The following is a 24,493-nucleotide window of genomic DNA, read 5'->3' as shown; positions in this document are numbered from 1 at the left end:
GCACCTTTAAAGGTTTATCGATTTATCGTATTTGATTATAGAAGCCATTACTTAAGCTCCCTACACACTAAAAATCGCGACAATCTATTAACCCCTGTTACACGACAATCTATTAACCCCTGTTAATGTGGTATCTGCCACTTTAAAAGTATACCCTGGCATATATATGTCCAGACACGAAACATCATTCACATCAAAGTTTGAAGTGCTGTTGCAGTACTAAGCCGCCAGAGCTGATCCTTTTTGATAGGTCAAAGCCTAACACACCAAGTTTTATAACAATCCATCTAAAGCTTCATGAGTTGCTAACTTACACACACACACATTCATAAACGCTTCCAAAAACATAACCTTTCTGGCGAAGGTAAAATGCAAAACATACCAACTTTCGTAGCCGTCACTCTAGTTGCGTCTGCTGTAGCTGTCATTAAGAGCTGAGTTGTTCTGATTGGCACTATCGTTGTAGTCGGTTCTGTTGTGGTGACTGTTGTTGTAGTCGGCTCTGTTGTTGTGACTGTTGTTGTAGTCGGCTCTGCTGTTGTGACTGTTGTTGTAGTCGGCTCTGCTGTTGTGACTGTTGTTGTGGTCGGCTCTGTTGTTGTGACTGTTGTGGTCGGTTCTGTTGTGGTGACTGTTGTTGTAGTCGGCTCTGCTGTTGTGACTGTTGTTGTGGTCGGCTCTGTTGTTGTGACTGTTGTTGTAGTCGGCTCTGTTGTTGTGACTGTTGTGGTCGGTTCTGTTGTGGTGACTGTTGTTGTGGTCTGCTCTGTTGTTGTGACTGTTGTTGTGGTCGGCTGTGTTGTTTTGACTGTTTTTGTGGTCGGCTGTGTTGTTGTGACTACTAAAAGGGAAAATAACGAAAAAGAAAATACACGAACTAGCAAAGGCTACCTATGCGAGCATATAGTGCATATTTCATTCCAGTTCTCACCTACCAAATTTATGCCACATGTTTATGATTAATTCTAACTAAATTGTTATGGACATATGTATACCTCAATTCACAGCTCATTTATATACGTAAGTTTTAAACGAAATAGATACCATTTAAATGACAAATCTGAAAACCTAGCGCTATAGCAAAAAACGTACATACGGCATACGGTATAGCGTGAATCTAAAAAAAACACATTGCCGTAATCCCCTCCTCCAACATCAAATTCCGTCACCTACCATGCTCAGCTTCACAGATGAAACTCGTGATTGTAGAACAAATCCCGTCGTTCCATTTATTTCTATTTTCGTAGCGGAACCAGCTGCTGAACCAGTATGAAGGGAAGTACTCGACACACTGTACATTTCCACCTGCATTATTCGGCTCTCCATCAGCCCAGTCGGTGTAATTTAACTCTCCGCCATCTACGTAATTCCACGTTTCATTCCTACGATGCAGCCCGAAACGGAATAATCGGGTGGTGCTCACATTGTTTTTCAAAGCGATGAGGAAGTCATTGGTTGTGCTGTCGCGAGGCATGGCCAAAGTGCCGCCGTCTGCTAGACACACGACCAAAGCTTCGTCGTAGGTTTTCGGGCTGTCATAGGCACGGTAACACCGGTTAGTGTATGCAAGATATGAGTAGCTTCCAGGGCACGCTGCAATGACACAGGAAAATACAATTTTAACTGAATATGTCTAAAATACGTAACTGCATCCATAAATGATTAGTAATGAATCGAATTCTTCTTATAATGGTGAACGGCTTGACTTGGTGACATACACATGTATTACCCTACGTACGTATGATATATTTTCCGTGGACCTTGTCGAGGTGTTCCGACATATCATTAGGGTATATTAGCGTGCCTTAAAGGACAAATACAGTAATTTCAGTTGTGTTGTCTTTTAATCCAAAATCCCATTTACAAAAGGATCCTTTGGTTTCTACCGGTCCCGCATGCGTAGAGGTGATATTTGACCCAAATGCATATTCACTTTTGATGACTGCCTATCCCACCTTAGGTTTAAGTGACGTCATGGGTCCTATCAATCTAATTTACTCTATAGTATATGTATGTCCTTCGGATAAGATATGACGAATGTCGTGATTGTAGAAGGACTGACATGCTGACATCAGCCTACCTAATTCTCTCTCAGGTGATTATTCGTCCTCTGGCTTCTCTTTATCATTTTCTTTTCGTTGAGATGTTCTTTTATGTACTAATATTAACAGAGTTTTGATTTCATGGCCAGGTAATTACCAAAACTTCGGAAGTATTGAATGGCTTTCATCAAACAACAGAAGTTGCATGTATAATATACATACAGAGACTGGTAGCTAACCAAAACATCAGTGTTGAGAACTAAATAGAAAGATGTCAGTTGTCATGAAGGTTAACCTGAGGTATATCTATTGTAGAGCATAGTCTAACGAACTTACTTGTCATGAAAGTCAGAGGTCCTCCTGCTGCCTCTGCACTGACTACACTGTCATCTGCACTCACAGCTACAAGGCTGATGCTGTACAGAACACCTGGGAACAGTCCTGTCAGACTGGTGCTGGTGGCAGTAGGGTCAGAGATCTCTGTAGTCTGACTGGCGCCACCAGATGGGGTATATGTGATTCTGTACTTAGCAAATGTTGCATTGTTGGCAGTGTCAGGTGGAGACCAGCTCAGGCCAATGGTAGTTGTACCTTGAGTTTCACCAGTGAAGCTCTGGGGAGCATTCGGCACTATACAAACATTGTGAATAGATTGAAATAATTTTTGGTTACAAAAGTATAACAATTCTGGTGATTGATACTAGTACTTGATATTGACAGTAAGAGCAAAGTTTTGATGACTGTTAAGTGCTTTTCATGCAGGAACTAAGAAAAATGTCACTCCGGGGTAAAGGTCTTTTGTATCAACATCGAAGTACATTTTAGACAAAACAGTATTTGAAGAATGACAAGATTTTGCGATGGGAGTATTGAAGTTTCTCGTCCAGTAGTAGCAAAAACTGCGTATGAGTACCAGACGCTGATGGCTACATAAAATCATCAGAACGTAGGAGAGAATAGTGTAGGGATATACAAAGAGAGTTGTCATGCAGTTTAAGCTTAGGTTTCTCTAGTGCACGGTCTGAAAAACTTACCTGTCCTGACAGTCAGAGGTCCTCCTGCTGCCTCTGCACTGACTGTAAGACTGGGCTCAGCACTGACAGCCACAACACTGATGGTGTACAGAACACCTGGGGAAAGTCCTGTCAGACTGAAACTGGTGACAGCGGGGTTAACGATCTCTTCAGTCTGACTGACGCCACCGGATGGAGTATATGTGATCCAGTACTTGGCAAACTCTGCACCGTTGGTACTGGCAGGAGCAGACCAGCTCAGGCTAATGGTTGTTGAATTTTGAGCTTCACCAAAGAACCTCTGTGGAGGATTTGGTCCTATATAAACATTAAGAATAGGAAATACAATTCAGTTATATCAAGATAAATACTGCTAATTGACCTTTGTCATTGCTAACTAAAGCAACCTTGTGACAATGGTTGAACATTAAAGTTAGTGGCACTGAGCCAATTGAGAGCCTTCATTGGCCGATTTTTTTTTATCATGTTGAGATAGAGGTTGTATTTTTAAATTGTATTGTTTACAACAGGCAGACAAATAACGAGAGCATGTTTTGCTATTGTGCAAGGCATGATGTTTAAATTTGCAGTGAAGTTTTGAATGTATCTCATCCAGTAGCACAAGCTGCATGTGATTCCAGATACTGATGGATCTACAAACATCATTGGTTAGAAGTGGCAAGGAAAATATCAGACTATTTTTCAAGAGCTGCCATACAATTTGAATTAAGGTTTATCTACTGAAGAGCGGAGTCTGAAAAACTTACTTGTTCTGACAGTCAGAGGTCCTCCTGCTGCCTCTGCACTGACTGTAAGACTGGGCTCAGCACTGACAGCCACAAGACTTAAGCTGTACAGAACACCTGGGGACAGTCCTGTCAGACTGATGCTGGTGGTACTAGGGTTGGTGATCAGTGTAGTCAGACTGTAAACATTGGCATCGTATGTCATTCTGTACTTGGCAAATGTTGCATTGTTGGCACTGTCAGGCTCAGTCCAGTTCAGACCAATGGTTGTTGTGGTAATAGTTGTAACAGCAAAGTCTTCCGGCGCATTTGGATCTAGATGAATAGAAAAACAACAAATCATGTATGGATGTATTTTTTTTGCAAATCTTTAAAGTAGATAATCAGCGTGTTAGATTAAGTCTTCGCTACATTATGCATAATTAATTTTAACCGTTTTTTGACAGTTAAATTTGGAATATTCAATAATAAGCAGGCATGCCATATCTACACAAAAGGCAAACAAGTGGAGAATGTTTCCAATCAGAAGGAAAGGAAACTCACCCACCAAATTGTTAATGAGAAGAGCTTCATTATTGGGGAAAAAGAGTCAATAATGGACGGAATAAAGGAATTAAAGACATTGTGCATACGGAGAGCTGAAGTCTCATCTACTGCAAGTTAAAAAGGTGTCAGACTCTTGAGTCATAGCTGACATGCAGTTTATCCTGAGGTTCATCTACTATAGAGCACAGTCTGAAAAACTTACTTGTCCTAACAGTCAGAGGTCCCCCTGCTGCCTCTGCACTGACTGTAAGACTGGGCTCAGCACTGACAGCCACAAGACTGATGCTGTACAGAACACCTGGGGACAGTCCTGTCAGACTAAAACTGGTGGCAGCGGGATTAAATATCTCTCCAGTCTGACTGACGCCACCGGATGGAGTATATGTGATTCTGTACTTGTCAAACTCTGCACCGTTGGCACTGACAGGAGCAGACCAGCTCAGGCTAATGGTTGTTGAATTTTGAGCTTCACCAAAGAAGCTCTGTGGAGGATTTGGTTCTATATAAACATTAAGAATAGGAAATCAAATTCAGGTATATCAAGATAAATACTGCACTTTGTCATTGCTAGCTTAAGCAACCTTGTGACAATGGTTAAACATTAAAGTTAGTGGCACTGAGCCAATTGAGAGCCTCATTGGCCGATTTTCTTTATTATGTTATGAGATAGAGGTTGTATTTAACAACAGGCAGACAAATAACGAAAGCAGGTTTTGCCATTGTGCAAGGTATGATACATGCTTAAATTCGCAGTGAAGTTTTGAATGTATCTCATCCAGTAGCACAAGCTGCATGTGATTCCAGATACTGATGGATCTACAAACATCATTGGTTAGAAGTAAAAAGGAAGATATCAGACTCTGTTTTAAGAGCTGCCATGCAATTTAAATTAAGGTTCATCTACTGAAGAGCACAGTCTGAAAAACTTACTTGTCCTGACAGTCAGAGGTCCTCCTGCTGCCTCTGCACTGACTACACTGTCATCTGCACTCACAGCCACAAGACTGATGCTATACAGAACACCTGGGGACAGTCCTGTCAGACTGATGCTGGTGGTACTAGAGTTGGTGATCTCTGTAGTCAGACTGTAACCATTGTCAACGTATGTCATTCTGTACTTGGCAAATGTTGCATTGTTGGCACTGTCAGGCTCAGTCCAGTTCAGACCAATGGTTGTTGTGGTAATGGTTGTAACAGCAAAGTCTTCCGGCGCATTTGGATCTAGATGAACAGAAACACAACAAATCATGTAGGGATGTACTTTTTTTGCTAATCTTTAAAGTAGATAATCAGCGTGCTAGATTAAGTCTTCGCTACATTATGCATAAATAATTTTAACGTTCTTTGACAGTTGAATTTGGATATTCAATAATAAGCAGGCATGCCGGATCTACACGAAAGGCAAACAAGTGGGGAATGTTTCGAATCAGAAAGAAAGGAAACTCACCCACCAAATTGTTAATCAGAAGAGCTTTATTATTGGGAAAAAAGAGTCATAATAGTCGGAATAAAGGAATTTAAAGACATTGTGCATACGGAGAGCTGAAGTCTCATCTACTACAAATTTTAAAAGGAGGTGTCAGACTCTTGAGTCGTAGCTGACGTGCAGGTTAACCTGAGGTTCATCTACTGAAGAGCACAGTCTACAAAACTTACTTGTCCTGACAGTCAGAGGTCCTCCTGTTGCCTCTGCACTGACTACACTGTCATCTGCACTCACAGCCACAAGACTGATGTTGTACAGAACACCTGGGGACAGTCCTGTTAGACTGATGCTGGTGGTACTAGAGTTGGTGATCTCTGTAGTCAGGCTGTAACCATTGACAACGTATGTCATTCTGTACTTGGCAAATGTTGCATTGTTGGCACTGTCAGGCTCAGTCCAGTTCAGACCAATGTTTGTTGTGGTAATGGTTGTAACAGCAAAGTCTTCCGGCGCATTTGGATCTAGATGAACAGAAACACAACAAATCATGCAAATCTTTAAAGTAGATAATCAGCGTGTTAGATTAAGTCTGCGCTACATTATGCATAAATAAAGTTAACCGTTATTTGACAGTTGGATCTGGAACATTCAATAATAAGCAGGCATGCCAGATCTACACAAAAGGCAAACAAGTGGAGAATGTTTCGAATCATAAGGAAATAAAAGAAACTCACCCACCAAATTGTTAATAAGAAGAGCTTTATTATTGGGAAAAAAAGAGTCCATAATAGTCGGAATAAAGGAATGTAAAGACATTGTGCATACGGAGAGCTAAAGTCTCATCTACTGCAACTTAAAAAGGTGTCAGACTCTTGAGTCATAGCTGATATGCAGTTTAACCTGAGGTTCATCTACTGTAGAGCACAGTCTGGAAAACTTACTTGTCCTGACAGTCAGAGGTCCTCCTGCTGCCTCTGAACTGACTGTAAGACTGGGCTCAGCACTGACAGCCACAAGACTGATGCTGTACAGAACACCTGGGGACAGTCCTGTCAGACTGGTGCTGGTGGCAGTAGGGTCAGAGATCTCTGTAGTCTGACTGGCGCCACCAGATGGGATATATGTGATTCTGTACTTGGCAAAGGTTGCACCATTGGTACTGTCTGGCACAGTCCAGCTCAGACCAATGGTTGTTGTGGTAAAGGTTGTGACAGTGAAGTCTTCCGGTGCATTTGGATCTAGATAAACATATACACAACAAATCATGTATGCATTTTTACATATCTTCATGATAGATAATCAGTTTTTATGGATCGAGTCTGTGCTACATTATGCATAATTAAATTTAACCATTATTTGACAGTTGAATTTGGAACATTCAATAATAAGCAGGCATGCCAGATCTACACAAAAGGCAAGCAAGTCGACAATGTTTCGAATCAGGAGGAAAGAAAACTTACCACTAATTGTTAATAAATAGAGCTTTATTACAGGCAAACAAGAGTCCATAATAGTCGGAATAAAGGAATTTAAAGACATTGTGCAAACGGAGAGCTGCAGTCTCATCTACTGCAAGTTAAAAAGGTGTCAGACTCTTGAGTCATAGCTGACATGCAAGTTAACCTGAGATACATCTACTGTAGAGCACAGTCGGACGAACTTACTTGTCCTGACAGTCAGAGGTCCTCCTGCTGCCTCTGCACTGACTGTAAGACTGGGTTCCTCACTCACAGCCAGAAGACTGATGCTATACAGAACACCTGGGGACAGTCCTGTCAGACTGGTGCTGGTGGCAGTGGGGTCAGAGATCTCTTCAATCTGACTGGCGCCACCAGATGGGATATATGTGATTCTATACTTGGCAAACGCCGCACCATTGGTACTGTCTGGCACAGTCCAGCTCAGATCAATGGTTGTTGTGGTAAAGGTTGTGACAGTGAAGTCTTCCGGTGCATTTGGATCTAGTTGAACATGTACACAACAAATATTGTATGAATGTATTTTTTGCAAATGTTTATAATAGATAATCAGCGTGCTAGATTAAGTCTGTGCTACATTATCCATAATTAGATTTAACCATTATTTGACAGTTGAATTTCGAACATTCAATAATAAGCAGGCATGCCAGATTTTCACGAAAGGTAATCAAGTGGAGAATGTTTCGAATCAGGAGGAAAGAAAACTTACCACTAATTGTTAACAAATAGAGCTTTATTACAGGCAACCAAGAGTCCATAATAGTCGGAATAAAGGAATGTTAAGACATTGTGCAAACGGAGAGCTGAAGTCTCATCTACCGCAAAGTTTAAAAGGAGGTGTCAGACTCTTGAGTCAAAGCTGACATGCAGGTTAACCTGAGGTTCATCTACTGAAGAGCACAGTCTGAAAAACTTACTTGTCCTGACAGTCAGGGGTCCTCCTGCTGCCTCTGCACTGACTGTAAGACTGGGCTCAGCACTGACAGCCACAAGACGGATGCTGTACAGAACACCTGGGGACAGTCCTGTCAGACTGGTGCTGGTGGCAGTAGGGTCAGAGATCTCTGTAGTCTGACTGGCGCCACCAGATGGGATATATATGATTCTGTACTTGGCAAAGGTTGCACCATTGGTACTGTCTGGCACAGTCCAGCTCAGACCAATGGTTGTTGTGGTAAAGGTTGTGACAGCAAAGTCTTCCGGTGCATTTGGATCTAGATAAACATATACACAACAAATCATGTATGCATTTTTACATATCTTCATGATAGATAATCAGTTTTTATGGATCGAGTCTGTGCTACATTATGCATAATTAAATTTAACCGTTCTTTGACAGTTGAATCTGGAACATTCAAATATACGCAGGCATGCCGGATCTACATGAAAGGCAAACAAGTGGAGAAAATTTTGAATCAGAAGGAAAGGAAACTTACCTACCAAATTGTTAATAAAAAGAGCTTCATCACAGGCAAACAAGAGTCCATAATAGTTTGAATAAAGAAATTTAAAGGCATTGTGCATACGGAAAGCTGCTGTCTAATTTACTGCGAAGTTAGAAAGGAGGTGCGAGGCTCTTGATTCATAGCTGACATGCAGGTTAACCTGAGGTTCATCTACTGAAGAGCACAGTCTGCAAAACTTACTTGTCCTGACAGTCACTCCTGCTGCCTCTGCACTGACTACACTGTCATCTTCACTCACAGCTACAAGACTGATGGTGTACAGAACACCTGGGAACAGTCCTGTCAGACTGATGCTGGTGGCAGTGGTGTCAGAGATCTCTGTAGTCTGACTGGCTCCACCAGATGGGGTATATGTGATTCTGTACTTAGCAAATGTTGCATTGTTGGCAGTGTCAGGCACAGTCCAGCTCAGGCCAATGGTAGTTGTACCTTGAGTTTCACCAGTGAAGCTCCGGGGAGCATTCGGCACTATACAAACATTGTGAATAGATTGAAATAATTTTTGGTTACAAAAGTATAAAAATTCTGGTGATTGATACTAGTACTTGATATTGACAGTAAGAGCAAAGTTTTGATGACTGTTAAGTGCTTTTCATGCAGGAAAGATAAATGTCACTCCGGGGTAAAGGTCTTATCTATCAACAGGGAAGTATATTTTAGACAAAACAATATTTGAAGAATGACTAGATTTTGCGAGGGAATTATTGAAGTTTCTCGTCCAGTAGTAGCACAAACTGCGTATGAGTACCAGACGTTGATGACTACATAAAGCCATCAGAAAGTAGGAGAGAATAGTGTATATATACAAAGAGAGTTGACATGCAGTTTAAGCTTAGGTTTCTCTACTTTAGAGCACAGTCTGAAAAACGTACCTGTCCTGACAGTCAGGGGTCCTCCTGCTGCCTCTGCACTGACTGTAAGACTGGGCTCAGCACTGACAGCCACAAGACTGATGCTATACAGAACACCTGGGGAAAGTCCTGTCAAACTGAAACTGGTGACAGCGGGGACAACGATCTCTTCAGTCTGACTGACGCCACCGGATGGAGTATATGTGATTCTGTAGTTGTCAAACGCTGCACCGTTGGTACTGGCAGGAGAAGACCAGCTCAGACGAATGGTTGTTGAACTTTGAGCTTCACCAAAGAAGCTCTGTGGAGGATTTGGTTCTATATAAACATTAAGAATAGGAAATCAAATTCAGGTATATCAAGATTGATACTGCACTTTGCCATTGCTAGCTTAAGCAACCTTGTGACAATGGTTAAACATTAAAGTTAGTGGCACTGAGCCAATTGAGAGCCTTCATTGGCCGATTTTCTTTCTTATGTTATGAGATAGAGGTTGTATTTAACAACAGGCAGACAAATAACGAAAGCAGGTTTTGCGATTGTGCAAGGTATGGTAAATGTTTAAATTTGCAGTGAAGTTTTAAATGTATCTCATCCAGTAGCACAAGCTGCATGTGATTCCAGATACTGATAAATCTACAAACAGCACTGGTTAGAAGTAAAAAGGAAGATATCAGACTCTGTTTTAAGAGCTGCCATGCAATTTAAATTAAGGTTCATCTACTGAAGAGCACAGTCTGCAAAACCTTACTTGTCCTGACAGTCAGAGGTCCTCCTGCTGCCTCTGCACTGACTACACTGTCATCTGCACTGACAGCCACAAGACTGATGGTGTACAGAACACCTGGGGACAGTCCTGTCAGCCTGGTGCTGGTGGTACTAGAGTTGGTGATCTCTGTAGTCAGACTGTCACCATTGGCAACGTATGTCATTCTGTACTTGGCAAATGTTGCATTGTTGGCACTGTCAGGCTCAGTCCAGTTCAGACCAATGGTTGTTGTGGTAATAGTTGTAACAGCAAAGTCTTCCGGCGCATTTGGATCTAGATGAACAGAAACACAACAAATCATGTAATGTATGTATTTTTTTTTGCAAATCTTTAAAGTAGATAATCAGCGTGCTAGATTAAGTCTGCGCTACATTATGCATAATTAAATTTAAAAGTTTTTTGACAGTTCAATTTGGAACATACAATAATAAGCAGGCATGCCAGATCTACACAAAAGGAAAACAAGTGGGGAATGTCGCGAATGAGAAGGAAAGAAAACTTACCACGAAATTGTTAATAAGAAGATCTTTATTATAGGGAAACAAGAGTCCATGATAGTCGGAATAAAGGAATGTAAAGACATTGTGCAAACGGAGAGCTGAAGTCTCATCTACCGCAAAGTTTAAAAGGAGGTGTCAGACTCTTGAGTCATAGCTGACATGCAGGTTAACCTGAGGTTCATCTACTGAAGAGCACAGTCTGAAAAACTTACTTGTCCTGACAGTCAGGGGTCCTCCTGCTGCCTCTGCACTGACTGTAAGACTGGGCTCAGCACTGACAGCCACAAGACGGATGCTGTACGGAACACCTGGGGACAGTCCTGTCAGACTGGCGCTGGTGGCAGTAGGGTCAGAGATCTCTGTAGTCTGACTGGCGCCACCAGATGGGATATATATGATTCTGTACTTGGCGAAGGTTGCACCATTGGTACTGTCTGGCACAGTCCAGCTCAGACCAATGGTTGTTGTGGTAAAGGTTGTGACAGCAAAGTCTTCCGGTGCATTTGGATCTAGATTAACATATACACAACAAATCATGTATGCATTTTTACATATCTTCATGAAAGATAATCAGTTTTTATGGATCGAGTCTGTGCTACATTATGCATAATTAAATTTAACCGTTCTTTGACAGTTGAATCTGGAACATTCAAATATACGCAGGCATGCCGGATCTACATGAAAGGCAAACAAGTGGAGAAATTAAAATTTTGAATCAGAAGGAAAGGAAACTTACCTACCAAATTGTTAATAAAAAGAGCTTCATCACAGGCAAACAAGAGTCCATAATAGTTTGAATAAAGAATTTAAAGGCATTGTGCATACGGAAAGCTGCTGTCTAATTTACTGCGAAGTTAGAAAGGAGGTGCGAGGCTCTTGATTCATAGCTGACATGCAGGTTAATCTGAGGTTCATCTACTTTAGAGAACAGTCTGAAAAACTTACTTGTCCTGATAGTTAGAGGTCCTCCTGCTGCCTCTGCACTGACTGTAAGACTGGGCTCAGCACTGACAGCCACAAGACTGACGCTGTACAGAACACCTGGGGACAGTCCTGTCAGACTGATGCTGGTGGCAGTGGGGTCAGAGATCTCTGTAGTCTGACTGGCGCCACCAGATGGGATATATGTGATTCTGTACTTAGCAAATGTTGCATTGTTGGCAGTGTCAGGCACAGTCCAGCTCAGACCAATGGTAGTTGTACCTTGAGTTTCACCAGTGAAGCTCCGGGGAGCATTCGGCACTATACAAACATTGTGAATAGATTGAAATAATTTTTGGTTACAAAAGTATAACAATCCTGGTGATTGATACTAGTACTTGATATTGACAGTAAGAGCAAAGTTTTGATGACTGTTAAGTGCTTTTCATACAGGAAAGATAAATGTCACTCCGGGGTAAAGGTCTTTACTATCAACAGGGAAGTATATTTTAGACAAAACAGTATTTGAAGAATGACAAGATTTTGCGAGGGAATTATTGAAGTTTCTCGTCCAGTACTGCAGTAGTAGCACAAACTGCGTATGAGTACCAGACGTTGATGGCTACATAAAACCATTAGAAAGTAGGAGAGAATAGTGTAGGGATATACAAAGAGAGTTGACATGCAGTTTAAGCTTAGGTTTCTCTACTGTAGAGCACAGTCTGAAAAACTTACCTGTCCTGATAGTCAGAGGTCCTCCTGCTGCCTCTGCACTGACTGTAAGACTGGGCTCAGCACTGACAGCCACAACACTGATGCTATACAGAACACCTGGGGACAGTCTTGTCAGACTGACACTGGTGACAGCGGGGTTAACGATCTCTTCAGTCTGACTGACGCCACCGGATGGAGTATATGTGATTCTGTACTTGTCAAACTCTGCACCGTTGGCACTGGCAGGAGCAAACCAGCCCAGACTAATGGTTGTTGAACTTTGAGCGTCACCAAAGTAGCTTTGAGGAGGATTTGGTTCTATATAAACATTAAGAATAGGAAATCCAATTCAGGTATATCAAAAAAATACTGCTAATTGACATTTGGCATTGCTAGCTTTAAGCAACCTTGTGACAATGGTTGAACATTAAAGTTAGTGGCACTGAGCCAATTGAGACCCTTCCTTGGCCGATTTTCATTATCGTGTTATGAGATAGAGGCTGTATTTAACAACAGGCAGACAAACAAAAATAACGAAAGCAGGTTTTGCGATTGTGCAAGGTATGGTAAATGTGTAAATTTGCAGTGAAGTTTTGAATGTATCTCCTCCAGTAGCACAAGCTGCATGTGATTCCAGATACTGATGGATCTAGAAACATTATTGGTTAGAAGTGGCAAGGAAGATATCACACTCTGTTTTAAGAGCTGCCATGCAATTTAGATTAAGGTTCATCTACTGTAGAGCACAGTCTGAAAAAACTTACTTGTCCTGACAGTCAGAGGTCCTCCTGCTGCCTCTGCACTGACTGTAAGACTGGGTTCCTCACTGACAGCCACAAGACTGATGCTGTACAGAACACCTGGGGACAGTCCTGTCAGACTGGTGCTGGTGGCAGTGGTGCCAGAGATCTCTTCAGTCTGATTAAAACCATTTGCAGAGTATGTCATTCTGTACTTGGCAAAGGTTGCACTGTTCGCACTGTCAGGCAAAGTCCAGCTCAGATCAATGGTTGTTGTGGTAAAGGTTGTGACAGCGAAGTCTTCCGGTGCATTTGGATCTAGATGCACATGTACACAACAAATCATGTATGTATTTTTTTACAAATCTTTATAATAGATAATCAGCCTGTTAGATTAAGTTCGCACTACATTTTGCATGATTAAATCTAAGTGTTCTTTGGCAGTTGAATCTGGAACATTCAAATATAAGTAGGCATGCCGGATCGATACGAAAGGCAAACAAACAAAGAAAGTTTTAAATCGGAAGGAAAAGAAACTTACCCACCAAATTGTTGATAAAAAGAGCCTTATTATAGGGAAACAAGAGTCCATAATAGTCGGAATAAAGGAATTTAAAGACATTGTGCATACGGAGAGCTGCAGTCTCATTTACCGCAAAGTCAAAAAGGTGCCAGGCTCTTGAGTCATAGCTGACATGCAGGTTAACCTAAAGGCTCGTCTAGTGTAGAGCACAGTCTGAAAAACTTACTTGTCCGGACAATCAGAGGTCCTCCTGCTGCCTCTGCACTGACTACACTGTCATCTGCACTCACAGCCACAAGACTGATGCTATACAGAACACCTGGGGACAGTCCTGTCAGACTGGTGCTGGTGGCAGTAGGGTCAGAGCTCTCTGTAGTCTGACTGGCGCCACCAGATGGAGTAGATGTGATTCTGTACTTGGCAAATGTTGCATTGTTGGCTGTGTCAGGTGGAGACCAGCTCAGGCCAATGGTAGTTGTACCTTGAGTTTCACCAGTGAAGCTCTGGGGACCATTCGGTACTATACAAACATTGAGAATTGATGGAAATCATTTTTAGAAGGCGTACGCTCATGAGTTCTCATAACATGTAAACGATCTTGATCCTGTATGTTCAAATGTTCACATTTGAAGAGAAAGACAATAGGTCATTAACCTCAGTTTTTGGTGCAATCAACAGTAGAAGAGGACGAGTCCCTGCAGGTATAGATATACCACAAACCCACACATACTGGCCAATATCTAAACTTCCACTCTAATCACCCCTTAGAGCATAAATTCGGGGTTATCCGTACACTGCAACAGCGCAGAAACAACTAGAGTTCCACGATCTCATACCTTCGCCAAATGATGTTAATCTTTATGACTGACAAATTATACAATAGATTATTCCCCCTGATGTAACAAATAGGAACCTAATTTTCATGAATTATATCATTTTATCATAATCTCGACCAAAAGACAGTCTTGTAATAACAAACAATGCATTCTAGTATTTCCTAATAAATTATGCGAATGAGGTCCTGATTTGAATAAATTATGTTTAATGATGTTCACCTCAAATTAACTTTAAAATACCACAAGTATGAAATTCCAGACAGTTATCATTAGATAATTATAATTTTTTCATTAATTATGCAAATTAAGTCATTATTAACATAATCAATATCTGCCTGTGTTTCTCTCGTTGTCAATTACCAATGTCACAAGCTTCAATTGTCTTATCATGGAATGCAGCTGATTTATATAATTTCCCCATAAATTATGCAAATTACATCCATATTTGCATAATTGTCACATAATTGTATTAAGCATCACGTAAGCTACCTACATACCAAAAATCACGACGATCCGTCAACCGGTTCTTGAGTTATCCTCTTTTTAATATTTTCAAGAATATATCCCTGCAGTTCCATAGCAAGCCGCTAGGGGGCCCAAACTCACGTCACTTCTTCCCAAGCACAAGAGCTACCTACCATTCAAATTTCATCACCATAGCATGTCTAGATCATGAGATATAAAAACCGGAAGTTCAGCTGCAGTACCATAACAAGCCGCTAGGGGGTCCAAAATCTAATCATTTTGAGGTCTCATCAAGACCTACCCACCTACCAAGTATCAAGACAATCCATCAAGGCCTTCTCGAGTTATCGTGTTTACAGACAGACAGACACACACACACACACACACACACATACACGAACGCCTCTGAAAACATAACCTTCTTGGCGAAGTTAATTATTACTGACTCTCAAGGTTTAGAGTAGGAGGACCATCACATTTCACAGTCGTTATGTAATGTGGGTATCCGACTTGGGCTCTAGACAAGGCCAGTATACCAAAAGCTTAAAACCTCAAAATTCTAGTTACTGTAATTAGAAGCGACATGAACAGATGTCTTAACAGGTGGCTTTTTCGCCACACACGTGATCAAGACCCGTTTCCTACCGACTAGAACCATCAGAAGTACTTAAGCCTCACTTAGGGACAAAACGCCAAAAGAAAATTAGTGTGGGGTAGTATACCACATACAATGTCAAGGTTTGTTAATGTTTGTTTATTTCAGTTTGCACATAAAAATAAAAACAGTATGTAATGAATATGTACAACCAAACGTGCGGGAGAACCCAGGAAACCTAACGGTTTATCGAGTGGGTTCTCCTAAAATTCAATTGTTTTTATGATCACTTTATACACACGTGTATTGTAAATAAGTGACAAGGAAACAAATTAAATCAAAATAGATACAAAAAAATATAGAGATAACAGGACGAACTAACTATCTAATTGACTAAACAATAAAGTAAGACTATCAAAAATATGTCAAATTGAACAAAAAATTCATTAGTCAAATCATTATTAAAAGTTATTATGCATAAAAGCAAAGGATAAACATAAGAAAGCAATATTAACACTAAATCAAATAAACGTAGCATAAGAAAACAAGGAAAACAAAAGCAAATCAAGAAGTGGTAGATGGCCTCTCTATCAGGTCAATTTTTAGATATCTTTTGAAAGGTTTGAACTCGAAGGGGCCTTGTGATGAAACATAGATCGAAGAGACTGAAAGACCTCTCAAGTATAGGTTTTAGAGTCACAAACGACCTAGTTCGAGTACCTCGGAAATCTTACAACATATGCATATAGAATCGTCTTGAAACTCGGCCAATTAGAGCTCTAGGGCAAATGCAGCAAGTGGCTTCATCACATCTCCCTCCCGCACAAATGGATTGTTCCTAAATCAATCATGTCGACTAAATATGAAGTGTTCCAACAGTCTATACCCCCATGCAGCAATGGAATCTGCAAATGCCTTCTGCTAGTGCTGTTGGAATTATCGTCGACATTATCGTCGGAAAGTAGTGCAAAGAGTGAGATCTAGAATAGATTGCTACCAAAATCATTTTAAGTAAGGCCATGTTGATTTGATTATATGAATGACATCCTCCGGGAGCCCCAAAACTGATGCGCGCGTGCGAATAAAAAAAGTTTTGGCAAAAAAAAGTTCTTTTCATTATGAAATCTACGTGGTCATGAGGGTTGAGCAAATGGCACAGAATATGGTTTGGCGAATAACCTAGTCTTCAAGTTCATTTCTTTACAATTTCGTCTTTTTTCGTTTGATTTTGGCATTCTACGACATTGGTATAGTTTTTATTAATTTTTTTGTAACTTATGGTATATTTTTGCTCATTTTGCAACTGTTTTGTACGATTTACAGTATGGTTGAAAACTTTTTTTTTGAAACGGCCGAAAATTCATGCGCGCGCGGATGTCATCCATATAATCAAATCAACATGGCCTAAGTCCATCGCCCCAAATACGATCTCAGAAGATTCACTTTTACACAAAATCAGTCACTTAAAATAATCCTATTGTAACGAAAGAAAGTAAAGTTTAAACATACTTGATATCCGAGTCGTTGTTCCTGGTGTAGCTGTCGTTGATAGCTGGGTTGTTGCAATCGGCACTAGTGTTGTGGTCGGCCCACCTGGCCCTGTGGGTAGATCATTACCTCCATAAAAAATGGAGGCATTGTTTTTGGCGTGCTTGTGTGTATGTGTGTGTCTGTGTGTTTGTTTGTGTTTCCGCACATTTGTAGTCAGCATAATTAAAACGCCTTTATGGATTGTGATGATATTTGGTATGTTGGTAGTTCGTAGGAAGACAAAGGTCAAATATGGGCCTCCTGTTGGCTGACCTTGGTACTGCAGCAGAACTTCCGTTTTTTTCTTTTGTATCTTTTGTCCTGAACATGCTATGGTCTTGGATTTTTGGTGACAGATAGCTTTTCCTGTCAGGAATAAGTGGTGTGGGTTTTGTCCCCCCTAGTAGCTTGTTCTGGAATTGCAGGGGAGTTTCTAACGAAATCGTTTAAAGCCGATAAGTCCAAAAAGAAACAACGTATTTTCATCATTTTTTTGTTTGTAGGTTGCTTATAGAGATTTCTACATAATCAAATGCAAATTATGCAAATGACGACTTGATTTGCATAATTAAAGAGAGTATGTTGATGAAAGAGAAATTCTGTAATTACAGTGTTTTACATAATAGTACATGTAATGTATGTAATCTACGGCAGATTATGTAAATAATGACCTAATTTGCATAATTGATTTGAAAATTCTGTGATTTGTCAATGGTGAATGATGGGAATTTTATACCATGAGACTTGTTTAAGTTACTTAAAGGTTAACTGTAATATGCATATATCATGTTAAAATAGAGGTCATTTGCATAATTAATGTGGACATGTTGACTTGAAATATTGACAAAAGATGGGAACTTCACAAGCAAAATATTGTAATTTGAGTTTAGAAAACCATAAAATGTTGTTGGCGGCTCAGTTGGTGTTGTTGGCGGCTCAATTGATGTTGTTGGTGGCTCAGTTGACGTTGTTGGTGGCTCAGTTTGTGCTGTAGGCGGTCCAGTTGTTGCCGCTGCTGTAGTCATATTCCCTGCTGTGACCGCTGCAATGCATGCGATATTTTTTTTGTTTTTAATAGCAACACTTCAACTTTTAAATCAATAAAACTATCCTAGTCAAATCTCAATTTTGTTACAATATTTTTATAATGCAAAATTAAATTGCATATTTTCTTGGGAATTTAAGGCCGCTTTGAATCAGTTGTTTGGTTTGAATGTTCTAGAATAAGCATTCAACGCGCTTGAGAGTAATTCACACACATTTTAGCGCTTTAATAAAAACAGCAACATTTCAGGTATATTCAAGGCGGATTTTATTTCATTTGGACAGACGAATGAACGAATGAAACTGCTATTCAAAAAGATTTACCAACCACCATGATGTAATACTTTCCAAATGTAATAATTTTCAAAATTCCATGTAGTGCTTTTCAACACTTCAAAGTGTTCCCAAAACCCAACAGAGATGAAAATTGGATATCAATTAGCAGTGATAAATAACTAAATTAAACAGAAATACCGGGATTTGAGCCAGCAACCTTTTTCCTTTAATAATGATAACAAAAATCAACACTATTCACACACACTATTCCTAACCATAAGAAAACAATTTACTAGTAAAACAGAAGAATCCATATATTATAGTAGTGGGTAAGTTCGTTTTATACTGCCCCAAAAGAAGAAGTGAAACCCAACAATATTAAAACTAATAGTGATCAAATCATAAAAAGATCCCTTCCAAATACAGTTACAACATCCTCCTTTGAACAATTTTGAAGGAATGTGTGCCAAAAGTGTTAATCAATTTGTGTGGGTATATATCATAAAGGCACACCCATATCAAATTTCAGATGTACATTTTATGATTGATATAAAAAAAGAGGTTACAAAGGCCTGAATAAAGAAAAAAACGCCTGTGATTACTTGTTCCCTGTTCCTCTATACGACAAATTCAAAAAAATCAGTTGACCCAAAGAAGTTGAATCATTTTACAAAACAACAAGGGAAGGAGAGGAAACAGCATACATCATCCACACCATGGTATGTAATGAAATAGAATAAGTCCAAAGGGAGAAGATGACAGATAAATGAATGACGAAAGAGATATACAAACAAAACATTACAAAACTTATAATAATTCATGGCAATGTGTTTTCTCTAGTTATAGTGCAAGTGATAAATCACTTACCATAAATGGCAAACAGCAACAGTCTCAATTCTGCATGTAATAATGCTGTATTCATGTTCGTGTCTGTGATATGTGCTGTTTCAACAATTCATTGATTTGTTCCCTTAGCCTCCAGAGGTCTACTTTGGGCCTGAAAGAAAGAAAATAAACAAAATAGAATCATCCTTCACTTTAACGACACTAAACACTTCAAAGTTCTCCGTCTGTCTTCATTTTGCTAAATATGACGCTTGATAAGAACTTTCACAGTTAATGCTAAATATTGTGGACTAGATAGAAGTTACGACCAATATTAAAGACACAATTTGATGGTGTGATTCTCTGTGGGGAAAATATGAAATGATTAATGAAAATGTATTTTAATGTTATAAGGATATATAAAAAAACGTTAAATATCTAAGGGCCGGATCATTTGATGAGTGGTCAGGAGCAGTAAAAGTTGTGTGTGTGTGTATTGCCCGTTCTGTTAGCTGCACATGTGAGCATGACTGCACAATATGTTCTTGAGAACATGTCTGCCTTAACCCTGTCCAAGCCCGGGTGTGTGTTCATGCTGGGACCGGGTGGGTGGGGATGGGGGCTTTTAGGACCCGCCCCCTGTATCAACAACTAGTTATCGTAGGATTAGGCCACACCAAGTAAATTTTATGGATGACGTCCTTTGCAGACCCTAAATCTAATGCGAGAGGGCGAGAAAAAAACAAGAAGGGCCCTAAAAAACAAGATGCCTAGATGAGAAAAATACTAAGAGACGACAAATGTTAGGACACAAATTGAATAAGGTGACACAGTGTAACAAGCAAGAAGTCTTTTATTCATCATCGAAACAGTAATAAATCAGGTGGAACAGAAGTTGTCGTCCTGTCCTGTTTTCGCGTTACGGGTTTCACGTCAATCTGACAATTTGTGGCACTGTCGTGACTGTTCGAGTCATTGTTACAGGAAGCGGAATTTCTTGTTTTTTTTTCTAGGAACAGGCCAAAATCAATGCGCGCGCGGACGTCATCCATAAAATTTACTTGGTGTGGCCTTACCAAATCCTCAGAAAATTGTGAAGTATCAATTATGACGTGTTTGACGTCATTATCACCGTTCTCAACGGTAGCAATGGCGTAAATACGACATGAAATCGCTATATATCTACCATCACATATTCATTATTACATTCGCCAAGGTTTTCTGTAACATGTGTTGATAGTTATAGGATCGTTAACATGTAGACAAACACGCATGCGCAACGAGAGAAGACAAAAAGCCCTCTCAGACGAAGGATGTCTAGTGAGTGACTGAGGAATAAACAAGCAGATTTGACTTGGTGAATTTGGCTTGGTGTTCAGTCAATGGATTCCTACCCTAATACTAGGCTTTTTGTTTACTAATACTAGTAATAGACAAAGTACACACTTCGTGAGAAGCCATGGCCAACTTACTTATTATTTTGCAAAAAAAGTTACTCCCAGGCCTTACCAAGTTTTGTGTCGTATAGTGAGACTCGTGTATACTATATTACACCAAGCTATGAACGGAAACCTTTTTAAGATAATACGCTTTATACACTTTATTTCAAAAGTATATATTTTGTTATATATCTATGTGTCTAATACGTATATATAGTAGAATACTTGACTCATGTTCCTGCCCACGCAAGTAAGCAAACCTACCCGTGAACTTGGAACTAGATTGCACACTTGGAACCAAATTGCCCCCCCCACCCCCCGTAGGGGCTTTATTTGTGCTGCACAAACGGAACGGAACACTATACATCTATCATAGAGAGCGGTAGTACAAAAATGTACCTGCTGGGTAGTACTGTTGTCACCTGTAGCAAATTCGCCTGCAGAAATATTCTCCTCGACTTTAACGAACTCAATAATGTCCAGTTGGGAAAGAGGAATCGCGCAGTGCTCGAGGAAATGGAGCACTAAAACTAACACTTGTTTCCTTGTTGTGTTCTGGGGGTGATTTTGATGTACATTAGGGCGCTGAAATGGTGCGTGCAAAGCAGTGTCACAAGTCACATACCGTGCCGCTCATTAGCATATGGGAACTGTTTACTGCTGCGAAAGGTTGGCTCTCATTCAAGATACACCTGAAAAGACTGTTATCTTCCGAAAACAAAGTCTACTTATGGTATGAAATAGATCTAGATACAAAGTGCCTTGGATATAAAATAATGATATTATATGTTATACATGGGGCAAGTTAACGGTGTCCTCTCAACATGTAAAAAAAACAGGTTTTATGACCGGGAACTAATCTGTTCTAGCCCCATTTCTGGAAAACTCTGTTCACGTGCACGGTGCATGTTTACTCAACTTCTAGCCAATCACAGCCCCCCGTTTGTAGCAATACCCCATGCTCTAAGGCCGTGTTCATGTGAAGTCAGTGAAGGCGCTTTACATGTGGTTTACCCCGAAGCCGATCTCAAGTGGCTCCATCTGAACGTTCCAAATCACATTGAAAGCGCTTCGATCCCAAACCACTTCTAGAGGTGGTTTCGAATCGGTTTTCCCGCATCGCGATTTGCGTCTGAACGCAATGTGATTTCCATGTAAAGATCTGTTGAAGCGGAGCACACTAATTCTGAGATGACGTGTTCTAGTCAATACGTGGTCATAAAATTGTTGAGATGCTTGCAGTGTTTAGTGTTAGTTATTTAAGGGTTAGGTGTAGTTTGGTATAATGTAGCCAGCTGCCGCCGCGCCGCGTGCCTGCAGAGCTGGTGTGTTACGCCGAAGGGCCGTTATACCTGCTATACAGATACAGAAGCTGGTGTGTTACGCCGAAGGGCCGTTATACCTGCTATACAGATACAGAAGCTGGTGTGTTGCGCCGAAGGGCGGTTATGCCTGCTATACAGATACAGAAGCTGGTGTGTTACGCTGAAGGGCGGTTATGCCTGCTATACAGATACAGAAGCTGGTGTGTTACGCCGAAGGGCGGTTATAGCCGGCTATACAGATACAGATACATTTGTATTTCTTCCTCGCCAGGATAGGACTGTCTCTTTCGTAATGTTCTTGTGATCAATACATTCTCTTTTGTTACTCCAACGGAACAGATTCAGAAACTATTAAAGATGAAGGTATATATCTACCATGCATAGTACAGACTTTACTTATTTCCTGAGTGTCTGCTGCTACTAGAATATATAACGTTATACCTCTCTCGCGCTCCCGCAAACGCCCATGCAAGTATGTGTTTACGTACCTGTGATTGAACTTGCAACTACTGACACCGTTGAGACTTACTGTTGTCACCTGTAGCAAAGGTGCCTGAAGAAACCTTTTCGACTTCTACAAACGCACAAATGTCCACTACTGCACTCGAGGAAATGGAGAAAAAAATGTCAACTATTGTTTCCGTGTTGTGTTCTGGTGGTGTTCATGAGATGGTGCGTGCAAAGCAGTGTCACAAGTCACATACCGTACCGCTCATTAGCATATGGGAACTGTTTACTGCTGTGAAAGGTTGATGTTAATTCAAGATACACCTTATACACATTATGGTATGAAATAGTTATGATCAGATCAGTGCGTTGGATATCAAAGAATAATATTAGGTTATGCATAGGGCAAGTTAACGTTGTCCTCCGAACATATAGAAAACGTAATTTTTCCAAGGTCAGTCATACCCCTCCGTCACGTCTATACCCTCGGATTTTCACCGACAGATGTCTTTCTACTTTCTCATTAGCATGGACTTTTCTCATGTGTGAACAGTAAAGATCTGCGGAACGCACGTACATGTATAAGAAGACAAAGAGGGTTGGATGTTTTCGTCAACAGAAATCTGAGGTGACTTGTTCTGGTCAGTGCGCGGTCACATTCTTTGTTGAGATGTTTTTGAGATTCTACATGTATAACAGAACCGACCCCAGAATGCCCTCAACTCGCTGCCAATGTCGTAAACCTATTGCGCGATGAATTATATATAAACAGAACATTACAAAATAGTGGCAGATGTTTTACTTTAAGTGAAATAGCGCGACGTCTACTACAGTAAGTCCTGTGCTTCAATACGACGGTGACAATTGTGTGGCAAGCAAGCGAAGAGCAGGTGAGGTGTAAAACTAAAAGCCTGGTTCAACGTTAGGCAAGGGTGTGACATCTGGTTTTTTAGATCAATGCAACGTTCTATTTCATGCAGTTGGCAAATGCACTAGTCATATACGCCATGGACCATATGGTCGTTTAATTCATATGTCGCATTAATATTGCAAGAGACTGCATTGTATCTCAAGAAGAACGCGGAAGAGACAGCCATGTCCTGACGAGGAAGAAATAGCAATGTACAAACGTCACCATTCACCCTTTCCCATTCCCAGGATGCAATATAAATCGCATTGTCGACCTCCTGGCGCTATGCATACTGGGAATAGGAAAGGGGTGGACATCTATTACTGTGTAGTCACGCACAGCTTTAAACCTGGTATTTAAGGAGCTACCGAACTGCAAATTAGATGAGGAATGCCACGATTCAGTGTCGGCGCATTGACTGTACTTGGTCGATAAGAATATCAACATTTCACTCACACTCACATTTCGAACCTGACTGAATCATGCTTTAACTGTAACATTAAAAAAACGTGTATATATACATGTATGTGAGCCCAAAATATTAACATTTTTATCAGTAATACATTCAGTGCTCTCTCGGTACCATTGCGTGATTTTTAGGGATCGGCTGACGTTCGCAAGTCGCAAAGCCCCGTTCAGTTTGATAGGATTAATTGTCAATCAAAGATATACGCTCAAACTGTTGATCTCACGTGAGTTTAAAACTTGCCAACCTTCCGGGGTCAAGCCATAGACATATGATCCTGCCAAATACATGACTCCGACACTACTTGGGGGGTTCCAATATATCCGAGACAAGAGGTGTGGGGGGGGGGGCGGTTAATTGTGATTAAACAACAAAAAGGCAACAAAATTTTTTTTTTCCAAAATCAGGCGAAAATTAAATGCACGCATTGATGTCATCAATGAAAATTACTTGCTGTGGCCTTATGCAGAAATAATGATGTCTAGAGTTTTTTTTATCATCTTTGTTTATTTATTTTGTCTTCTACACTTTAAATCAACAAGGTGTAAAGCATTGTGAGACCAATACAGTCCCTACATACAGTATAATAAATACACAGGC

The 24,493-nt window shown here is 40.4% G+C and overlaps 2 protein-coding genes across 2 annotated transcripts in view; both read right to left on the bottom strand.

Annotated features, from left to right (window-relative positions):
• LOC109476214 overlaps positions 1–6,184 on the bottom strand; it is a 33,280-nt gene extending 27,096 nt beyond the window's left edge. Inside the window, exons 1-7 of the mRNA XM_019777097.1 lie at positions 6,004–6,184; positions 5,278–5,568; positions 3,823–4,116; positions 3,077–3,373; positions 2,379–2,672; positions 1,387–1,593; positions 383–841 (exon numbers count right to left, since the gene is read on the bottom strand). Coding sequence (XP_019632656.1) covers positions 383–841; positions 1,387–1,593; positions 2,379–2,672; positions 3,077–3,373; positions 3,823–4,116; positions 5,278–5,568; positions 6,004–6,184 — 2,023 coding nt within the window. The remainder of the gene's footprint in view (positions 1–382; positions 842–1,386; positions 1,594–2,378; positions 2,673–3,076; positions 3,374–3,822; positions 4,117–5,277; positions 5,569–6,003) is intronic.
• A 1,176-nt stretch (positions 6,185–7,360) lies between these two features.
• Positions 7,361–19,475, bottom strand: LOC109476213 (receptor-type tyrosine-protein phosphatase eta-like). Its single transcript, XM_019777096.1, has 8 exons — positions 19,349–19,475; positions 18,057–18,203; positions 17,141–17,230; positions 13,962–14,255; positions 13,237–13,530; positions 10,320–10,610; positions 8,169–8,465; positions 7,361–7,734 (listed from the first exon to the last, which is right to left on the bottom strand). Exons 1-8 carry the CDS (start codon positions 19,401–19,403, stop codon positions 7,361–7,363), a joined length of 1,842 nt encoding a protein of 613 aa, XP_019632655.1. The 5' UTR covers positions 19,404–19,475.
• Between the last annotated feature and the right edge of the window lie 5,018 nt (positions 19,476–24,493).

Source organism: Branchiostoma belcheri, unplaced genomic scaffold (genome assembly GCF_001625305.1).
Source record: "Branchiostoma belcheri isolate BF01 breed outbred unplaced genomic scaffold, Haploidv18h27 scaffold37, whole genome shotgun sequence".
NCBI lineage: Eukaryota > Metazoa > Chordata > Leptocardii > Amphioxiformes > Branchiostomatidae > Branchiostoma > Branchiostoma belcheri.
Note: the sequence above shows the minus strand (reverse complement) of the source record. Positions and strands in the feature narration are given on the sequence as shown.